At 50.3% G+C, this 10,107-nt stretch overlaps 1 protein-coding gene across 2 annotated transcripts in view; it reads left to right on the top strand.

Annotated features, from left to right (window-relative positions):
- The first annotated feature begins 6,420 nt into the window (after positions 1-6,420).
- The window catches only part of Eomes (eomesodermin), a 6,978-nt gene continuing 3,291 nt past the window's right edge, over positions 6,421-10,107 (top strand). For both annotated transcript variants that reach the window (XM_004634204.2, XM_004634203.2), the window contains exons 1-3: positions 6,421-7,723; positions 8,789-8,943; positions 9,511-9,632. In XM_004634204.2, the coding sequence (XP_004634261.1) occupies positions 6,849-7,723; positions 8,789-8,943; positions 9,511-9,632 (1,152 nt within the window). In that variant the 5' untranslated portion in view covers positions 6,421-6,848. The remainder of the gene's footprint in view (positions 7,724-8,788; positions 8,944-9,510; positions 9,633-10,107) is intronic.

The raw sequence follows: 10,107 nt of genomic DNA, 5'->3' as shown, positions 1-10,107 counted from the left end.
CAAGTGAAGCAGAGGGCCGGCCTTGGCGATGGTCAGCAGCTGGTTTTGTCTTTCTCTTGGTTGTGGGTTTGCACTTGGCCTCCCATCCTGAAGTGAGCTTCAGGAGAATACAGGGTCCAAGTGCTCTTCGCTTTGCACTACTCCTTCCCTGGAGACCCCTCATAACTGGGGGGGGGGCGGTGATCACCTGAGTCTCCCCAGAGCTGCGGGGTGGTCAGACCCCAGGCCGGCTGGGCGTGCAGGCCTCCTCCAGAGCGCCGGTCCCGCAGCCCTCGCCGATCCTCCCAGTTTGCAGAAGCCACCACAGAGGTCGGCGGGGACCCACAGCGAGGTGACCCAGATGGTGCTGTGTTCTGTTCCTGTTACCTTCTGGGGCCATAACCTGCCCAAGGTTTCCAGCTACTCCAGAACGCCCTGGGGGTCCAGCATCGGACCAAGTGGGTGGGGGGCCAAACCTGAGCTAAACACCCTATTTTCTTTCTTTGATAAATAATCGGCCGGAATGGCAGAATCCTGGAGGAGCCGCAGGTGTGGGGGAGACCCTGGGAAAAACAGAATGCTAATGAGGGCCTGAGGGGGCGGAAGGCGCGCAGGGGCTAGGGAGCCCCCGCCGCCGGCCTTTGAAGTGCACCCTTCGGGCGGGCTCTGGAGAGGCTCCCTAGGAGGACTTAGAAACGAGCTGAAGGAGGCCTGAGGACTTCATCTCCGCTTCTGACTTACTCCTGCTGCCTCCCTCTGCTTCGCCCGTTGCCTTTGACCTGTTTGCTACTAGCCTGTCCTATCAGCCTGGGATTTCCTGTGAGGAAGATTAGAGTATACTCGTCCTCATTTAGCCCAGGATCTTAGCAAGAAAGGAATGACGTGAGCTCAGCGTGTCACAGTTAGCAATAGCAAACGTGTAGACGTCCTGTGGAGGTGCTATTCTACTCACTTTCTAGTGTGTGTGCTACTGTTACAGGTAGGGAGACTGAGGCACACGGGGCTCAAGGAGCTTGCTGAGACTCGGGAAGTTAATAAAGGAAGAGCCACATATACATACAGTTCTGAGCCCAATACTCTGCTTTTCTCTTAAGAGTCTAAAAAAAGGAGGATTTAAGGAATTTGCTCTCTGGTCTTTGTATCCTGTGTCTGTCTTTCCTTCCTCATCTCTCTCTTCTTAGGTTCTTGGAGACTTAGTTATTTCAACCAAGTACCTGCTCCAATCCACTGTCCCTCTCCCCATTTCTCACAGAGGGCCTGGATGAAGATTGCAGCTGGTCCCCTCACCCTGAAACCTTGGATGAACAGGCTGAATTCTGCCCACCTGTTGTGCAGACATTCTGCACGCCTGTACCATTGTGTCAAGACCTATCATTTCCATAGGCTTTACCAACACTGTTAGTGATGAGCAACTGATTTACATCCCGGGCATTGTTTCCCTTTGGAGACTTGCCCTTTGCTCCTCGTACCAGTTGTGCTGCAACTGTGGCACTACCTCTTTTGTTCTGCTTTCTTGCGGAAAAATATTAGCATTGAAATATGTACATAAAAACAGCCATGCAAAATGCATGGTCTTTGAAGTGGGAAAATTCTTAAAAAGGATGAAAAAAAATCTCTTAATGACCAAGAAAGATTAAAATGGAAGGTCTATTCACTTAGGAGGGTGTGCACATGTGTGTGTGTGTGTGTGTGTGTGTGTGTGTGTGTGTGTGTTAAGAAGGGAAGCATTCTCACTTTATCCTTCACAGTCATAAAACTTCAAGCCTAACATTGTTTGGGACTGTGGTAAGTGCTGTAACACACAGACTGAGTAACCCTTTCTTTCAGTAACAGATGAGCACCTACCAAGTACTGGGAAATGCAAAAGGTGGAAAAGTAAGTAATACACAGGGACCCTATATGACCTCATACCTTCATGTAGTAACAATTAACCAAACAGTCCCACAATACACTTGTTGAGCCCATTTTACTTTTCACCTCACTCGTCTTTCCTTGTGCTTTGTGGGAATATATGCACTCCTTAGAATAAGGAAAGATGATGACAATGATAAGCAGCAGCTAAATCCTGAGACCCGCTTGCAGTTAAAAAATGAATAAATAAAACTTTCATTTAAAAGGTAAACCAAGATTGTGGGCCACTGCCAGAAGTTCTGTGGCCAGGGAGATGGCTCAGTAGAATAAGCGCTTGCCTGGCAAGCACAAGGGCCTGAGTTCAATCCCCGGTTCCAAAAAAAAAAAAAAAAAAAAAAAAAGTTCTTCATTTAATGTTTAGGAAAACACCATTTATTTTTCATAATGAGCAATGATTTTATGCTTCTTAACTTGGATTTCAGGATTTCCCCTCATTCATACTTTAGCAGTGAACAACATTTTAACTATATAGACCTAAAACTAGCATAACAGCTTAAATCAGTTACTTTTGTTTGAAAAAAAAAAATACAATGAGTTTTGCATAATCTTTTGCCTCTCACACTTGTGGTCATAAAGCTTAAAGCCTAACATTGTTTGGGACTATGTTATGTTCTGCAAAAATCTGGTGATTTTTACTTTCTAAGCAAGAGACCCATCTGTTTCATTGTGTTATAGTAAAATTTAAGTTCCATAAATCATTATAAAAGTGAAGGTGCGTTGGTAAGCTCTTGCTCCTGTCAGCAGAATCAAAACTACTTGTCCTTGCCAAAATGTTTTATCCTATCCCAAATTTTCTTTTAAAAGACAGAAACATGAACAGCCCTGCCATGATAAAAGCTCCCTCCCCCTACGGAAAGCAGAGCCACGGTGGCAGGTCTGGCCACCAGAGAACAAAAGGCCAAAGAGTGAACCTGAGATGGTGAAATAAAATGTAACATCAACAAAGAAAGGGCCATAGATAAATAGTAAAAGGACCAACTTGCCACAGAAAAACACACTGACGTTTTCCCAGAGTCCAGGCGGAGCGCTGGTGACCGGTTAATGTTGGAATGTTTTCCTAGGGTTAAAAGGAGAACTGGCAGCAAGTCTGTTCAGAATTTACAAAGTGTTTGAATAACACGGACAGTGTTTTGATAACACGTTTTTAGTGGGGGTGAAAATAATAGAGTTTATTGAGACATTTATACGGGCCCCTTTGCTTGGGTGGGGGTTGGAGCAGAGTGGATGGGAGGTAAGCCATATGTCACTGTGCTCCTCTATAGCTCACCTCTGTAATTTACTCAGACACGTGTGGATGTGTTTGATGCATACTCGGCTTGCTACAATTAAGTGCTTCTCGGTTTTGCTTTTACGAGATCCATGGGTTGACTGTGGTCACTTTTCAGGGGGGAAGGAAAAGCTCACCTGGTTGTTGGTTATAAGCTGATGTTATCAGAATGAGGTAGAAGCAGGCGGTGCTATTATGGCGGAGGGAAATGAAACAGGAGAGCTTTGATCACACTCACACACAGCCTTGGCCTTGGCTTCCTTGTGGCCCTCCCAGGTTCCTCCTCGCTCCATCTCCGGCTGAAAAATAAAGATTGGAGTTAATCCAACCAGCATTTGAGGCTGGGGTTCCAACATGTCTTCACATTTCCTCCCCAGTGTTGATGTTTTTGTTCCACGTATTCCAATACTGTCAGTTGAGCCACATAAAACCAGGCACTCTTCAATAAATGTCTCATTTGGATTTCATGAACCTTGGGGTGTAACTGAAATCAAACAGCAAACAGGCTGGAAGGTTCTGTTATTTGCCCAGTTTAAGTAGGGTACTGCCTGACAAGTTTGTTGAAGCCTCTGCTTTAGCTTTTGTTTCTGTTTCCATTTTTGGAAAAGAAGGTTTGAATTTTGAACTATGTCTGGGACAAAAGAAAACATTTGTATTTCCCTTTCTCTAGCTATAAGTATTATTGGCCAGCAAAAGAAAAAATTTATTCCACATAGATAATCACACATTTGTTCATCTATAATTCCCTAGGTATATACCACATGCAATAATAATGATGATAATAATAGTAATAATAGTAATTAGTACAAAACCAGTAAGTATTTGCCTCTTTATAGCTATGAAAAAAATCTGTAGTTGAAATAGTGCTTTTTCATTTCTTTTAAAGAGGAACTTGTAATATTCTTACATAATCTCCATTTTCTAAAAGTTCTGGATCTCAGGACAGTTTTGTTAAAACTATTTTGAGCCTTCAAACTTGACTCTGCTTCTCCATTTGTAAAATGTTTTAAACTCTGGGTAAAATAACAGATTTATCGTGGCGATGAGAAAATATCAACTGCAATTCCCTGACCTAAGAATCAATACAATCCCGATTACACACACCATACATATATTTAATAATTTGGTGGCACTCGAAGGAACCCAGGAGGTTTCCTAGGCTAACTCTGGGGACGGGATAGAACCAACCCTTTCTGATGCGGCGCAGGGGACAGCTGGCCCGCGTTATTTGCGCCAGAGTGGGTCGGAACGATGCCTGTTGCCTGCGATGGCACTTTGCCATTCGCGCAGCGTTTCCCTGGCCGTTTAGAAAGCATTTTCAAGGCACACCGAGGCCTGCTTCGCACTGGGTTAAAGCGCGAAACTGCCCAATACCTTGGGCCACCTTGTTTTCAAAGTACGTGAGATGCGGTCTCACACCTATTTTTCCCTCAGACACCCCGAAGCTCAGGTCAAGGCTAATGCGGAAGAGCCCTTGACTCGTAACCAGCACCCGCTAGCCCACGGCTCTGTCGCCCACGCCGCGCAGCCACTTGTACTCCTTGCGCTCCGCTGGTGCGCCATCGCGAATCTCCACGGTGAAAAGCATGAAGTGTGTGAAAAGCACTGCACTAATTTCAAAACTCAGTCCTCAAGACTTCCCTGGGTCAAATAAAACCAAAAGCGAGGGAGAGTCAAGTGACCTGAGCAGACAGTCACACCAAAGGCGAACTAAATTTTCCGCACGAACTGAAGGAGCGCAAGGCTGAGCGCGCGTAGTGGTAGCTCTCCCGGGTTCTGCTTCCGGCGTCTCTGGCCTAAGACTTACACGGCCGTCACCCCGGCTCGTACTCCTTAACTTGCCCCTTTGACCTGGGCTTGTGCCGCGAAAACCTTCCTGCGCGCCTACGCTTTTCGCCACATCTCAAAACCCAGAGATCAGTGCGCCGCAGCAGCAGCATCCGTGCGCACCGGGGACTGCTGCACTCTCTGACCTACATCCAGCCAAGCGAGGAGTTGGCGCTGCTGCGGTTTGAACCCGGGTTGGAAAGCTTCGTGCTGCTCTGGTGTGTGAGCGCTGCACAAATCCTACGGCCCCCTCATCTGTTGTAAGCGAAAAGTTTCCCGTGTGAGCGCATTCGGATGGGGGAGCAGAGTCCCGACATCTCAGCCGGAAAATGCGCTCCTGGAGCGATTGCTGGCGGCGTCCATAATTGCTTATTAACAGCAAATATGCAGGCTACTCCTCAACTGCAAGGAAACGTGCCCCACCTCTTCTGTAATGATAAAACAATAAAAGAGGACCGCGCCGTTCTTGACTCTGTTTGCGGAAACGCAGGGAAGAAGCAGGCAGCTGGGGCAAGGGAGCTTAATTCAATATCAAACTGATTATTTCACTAATTATTCTACCTTCTGTGTTGTGCCGGAGGAAAAGCTCAGGGAAACGCAGCCGCGCGGCTGCTAGGGAACCTTTGTTTCTTGGTGGCAGGCTCCACGGAAGACGGTGCTGGAAACGGAGGGAGTAGGAAAGATCCAAGACCCAAGAGAACTGGGTAGCAAGGAGTTTAAATTGTGTATAGTAAAATGTGACTGCCTCCAGAACGCAGGGCTGCTGCCTGGGGTGTGAGGGTCAGTGGCTGGAGCGATTAGTCTCACTCTAGTTTGGTCCCCAGCACCCCACCCTACTCGGGCTTCTGACTCAGAGGCTTAGGTCCTCGAGGACGGTTCGTGCGCTCCCGGTCCCGGAATCACAAAGCTGAGCTCATGGCTACTCCCCACTGGGTAAAGAGGTGGAACCCAACAAAAAGAGTTTACTGTGTGTGGAACACAGCGGAGTCCTCAGGAAGGAGGAAGGTGTGCCTCTGAAGTTACAGCGGCCGGCAGCGAAGACTTTTGCTTGGGTCTCCTTCCAACCAGCCCCATTTCTACAGCCTACTGGACACGTGCCTCCCTGCAAGCAGTTAGCAAGCAGGGACTTACTCCCCTGTCCTCTACTACCTGCTCCTGCGTTGCCCACGCAAAGCACTGGGAAATCTCTCTTGCCGCTATGGCTCCCTGAAACCCATATCCCTAAAGTCGAAGACTGATTCTCACAGCGGGACAGTCTTTTTAAAAAGGAGAGAAAAACAGGCTAAAGAAAAAAGAGTCGCAGGCGACTTGATCCAATTAGTAAATGCCTAATTGAATTAGTGTCATCTCCTTCAGCCAATAGGAGAGCCCCCGAGCTGTGGGACTTTAAACTCCTCCCTGGCCACACGTATATAAAGCAGCCAGTGACAGCCCACAAGTTTCCAAGCGTTCAACTATAGTCTGGGGATAGAGGTAGGGCAGAAAGGCGCAGGCCGGTGGGTGGATGGGAACAAGGATTTTAAATCCTCATTTCCCTGGTTGTGAGTGTGGGAGATCAGACAGAGAGACCGGGAGAGACAGAGAGACAGAGAGACGGGGAAGGAAAGGGGAGTATTTATCGGTCAGCTTCCACTTCCTGCCTAAAAAACTCAGCGCGCTTTCCTTACGAAAAGACGCTGGCTTCAGGGTGCGCGAGTGTGCGCTGTGGCTGCCCTCGAGTCCGCAGGTGGGTAGCCCGGGCGCGGGAGGAAGGGGAAGTTACCTTCCCCTCGGAAGAGGGCGCTGGCTCCCCCATCCTGCCTTTATAATAAGAAGGCCACTGGAGGAGAGGAAGCAGCCAGCTGCCGTCTGAGCTTTGCAAAGCATGCAGTTAGGGGAACAACTCCTGGTGAGCTCAGTGAACCTGCCCAGCGCGCACTTCTACCCGTTGGAGAGTGCGCGGGGCGGCGGCGGCGGGAGCGTCACCCACCTCCCGGGCGCTGAGCCCTCGCCTCAGAGGCTGGACTTAGACAAAGCGCCCAAGAAGTTCTCGGGCGGGCTCTCGTGCGAGGCGGGGAACGGGGAGCCCACAGCAGCTGGAGCGGGGGCCCCCGCGGCCATGCTCAGTGACGCCGACGCCGGGGACACCTTCACCAGCGCCGCGGTGGTGGCCAAGCCAGGACCCCCGGACGGCCGCAAGGGCTCCCCCTGCGGGGAAGAGGAGCTGCCCTCTGCCGCCGCCTCTGCCGCCGCCGCCGCAGCCGCCGCCACGGCGCGCTACGCCATGGACAGCTTGAGTTCCGAGCGCTACTACCTCCAGTCCCCCGGGCCCCAGGGCTCGGAGCTGGCTGCACCGTGCTCGCTCTTCCCGTACCAGGCAGCGGCCGGGGCGCCCCACGGATCTGTCTACCCGGCTCCCAACGGTGCGCGTTACCCCTACGGCTCCATGCTGCCCCCCGGTGGATTCCCCGCAGCCGTGTGCCCACCCGGGAGGGCGCAGTTTGGCCCAGGAGCCGGCGCGCCCAGCAGTGCCGGAGGCAGCGGGGGCGGGGGCGGCGGCCCCGGCACCTATCAATACAGCCAGGGGCCTCCGCTCTACGGGCCGTACCCCGGAACCGCCACGGCTGGGCCTTGCGGAGGACTGGGGGGAATGGGGGTTCCCGGATCCGGCTTCCGCGCCCACGTCTACCTGTGCAACCGGCCTCTGTGGCTCAAATTCCACCGTCACCAAACTGAGATGATCATTACGAAGCAGGGCAGGTGAGAGCAGCCTGGAGGGGCCCCTGGGTGAGGGGATCAAAGCCGAAGGTGTGGTCCCGGGGGAAGCAGGGGATGGGGAAACTGCCTATTCGTTCTTCGCTCCTCTTGAAGGGCATTTTTAGCGCGCAGCAAGGCAGCCGCCGATCCTCCGGTGCGGCGTTACCCTCCGTCTGCGCCCGGGCGGCTTCGCCTGCACTCTCCCCTCCGCCCTCGTGGTCCACACCTGGACGGACAGGGAGGAGGCGGAAATGGAAATTTGGGCTTGTGTACAAAGCTGGCTTCACAAGACCTGCCGGCTCCGGGCGGATGTGCTGAAGATAGGCTGGGCGCTACGGGCGGGGAAGCCGGGGTTGGGGAAGAGCGCGGGAGCTGGCTGCTGCCGAGCGCGGTGAATGGGCTCCTGGAGCTCGAGGCGCCAGGGTCTCCACAGGGCGCCTGTGGGAGATGCGTGCGGGGACTGGCGTACTGGCGGGGAATCTTGGTGGTTAGCAGGACGTCAAGCCAGATCTGACTCGGGTTCCGAGCACAAGAAAGTTCTGACACACATCTGAGAGCTTAGTGGCTTTGGTTGTTGTTGTGGGGAGAGACAAAAGTGATGGCGGATGCTGGGAGAAAGATACTTAAAGGAGACGCTTGGCTTTAAAGCAATATAATATATTTCCGTATACATATACTATCCACGCGCGCGTGCGCAATATTCTCCGGCACTTGTGAATTTAAAAATTAGTGATTATGAGCATCCCGAGAGGAAATTTAGTCAGCATGTAAGAGTGCTGAGAATTTGAATCAGGAGAGGTCTCCGAAGCACGTGCGTTAAGGAAGTAAGTGCTGCTTTGGAGGTAAAGTTCTTCGGGAACGAGGGAGATAGTCCAAGAGTCTCCAATTCAAAAATATTTTCCTAGTTCCAGGCCACTTGACCGGTTCTGTGTTTATGGCAGACCTGTGAGTGCCCAGCTCTAGCCCTTTCCCGAGACGGGAGTCTGGGGAACTAAACTGCTATGAGTCCGGGTGCGTTCCAAGAGTCTGGACTTCAATGACTGATCCTGCTTCTGTTCCCTTGCGCAGGCGCATGTTTCCTTTCTTGAGCTTCAACATAAACGGACTCAATCCCACCGCCCACTACAACGTGTTCGTAGAGGTGGTTCTGGCGGACCCAAACCATTGGCGCTTCCAGGGGGGCAAGTGGGTGACCTGCGGCAAAGCCGACAATAACATGCAGGGTGAGGAGAAAGCAGGCCAAGGTTGGGAAGAAGTCAGAACCCTGGCCCCAGACAACTGTTTAAGTCGTAGCTCTCAGCTTTTCCCCAACCCTCTTTATTTGGGATGTAGAGGTGTTAGTGTGAGTTTGTTGACAGAGAATTACAAGGTCGTATTTCTTGCCTACATGCACATAAAACCTTTGACTATAGCCCTACCCGGCCCCCCAGGTCCTACATATGAGAAACTAATATCTATAGAAGCCTCTGGGTGGGAAGTACTGGCATTCTAGTGTCCCCTTAGGAAAGCCTCAGCCAAGGTGGAGTTCATCCTTCAAAGTCAGAACACCTTCCATCAGATGTCCCTCTGGCTTTAGAAAGCCCCCAGTAGCCCTCAAGACCCATCTCCTGATGGCTGTCTTGAGATAATTAACATGAGTGCCTTGATCTCGTGAGGGTGTCCATGGAATCCTGCTGTTCTTTGGCCCTGAGACCTTGTGCTGTGGATGTAGTTCTTTTATCCCTCCCCTACCTCCATTTGTAGACAGCACTACATGTCGGGTTTTGTGTTTTGTTTCATTTTTCTCTTAGGTAACAAAATGTATGTCCACCCAGAGTCTCCTAATACTGGTTCCCACTGGATGAGACAGGAGATTTCCTTTGGGAAATTAAAACTCACCAATAACAAAGGCGCAAATAACAACAACACCCAGGTAGAGTGACAGAGGAGGAGTGGGTGGCTTCTGGTTAGGGGTGTCCTTTCTAAGGAGAGAAATACTCTATTGCATTTATCATATTTACACTTAGGACCTGTTTGCTTACCTATGTCTAATCTTCTTTTTGAACTTTTCTAATTTTTACTTTCTTATTGGATTTCCACTGCACTGAGCTGACTTATTTGGAACAGAAATACTGAAGTCTTTCAGGGACTTCGAGAAGAGTGTTTGTCATAGATCTATGAAGCGATGTTTTAAGTTTCAAAAGTAGCAATGCTAAAATCATAAGATTATAGTGGATATAAAAGAAAGAAAGTGGGCAGGGGAGATGGCTCAGTGGAATAGGTGCTTCCCCCTGGCAAGCGAAAGGGCCTGAGTTCAATCCCTGGTTCCGGGGAAAAAAAAAGAAAGAACGAAAGAAAGAAGGAAAGAAAGAAAGAAAGAAAAAAAGAAAGAAAGAAAGAAAGAAAGA

This window comes from Octodon degus, unplaced genomic scaffold, assembly GCF_000260255.1.
Source record: "Octodon degus isolate 3935 unplaced genomic scaffold, OctDeg1.0 scaffold00059, whole genome shotgun sequence".
NCBI lineage: Eukaryota > Metazoa > Chordata > Mammalia > Rodentia > Octodontidae > Octodon > Octodon degus.
This window is presented reverse-complemented; position numbering and strand designations above follow the sequence as displayed.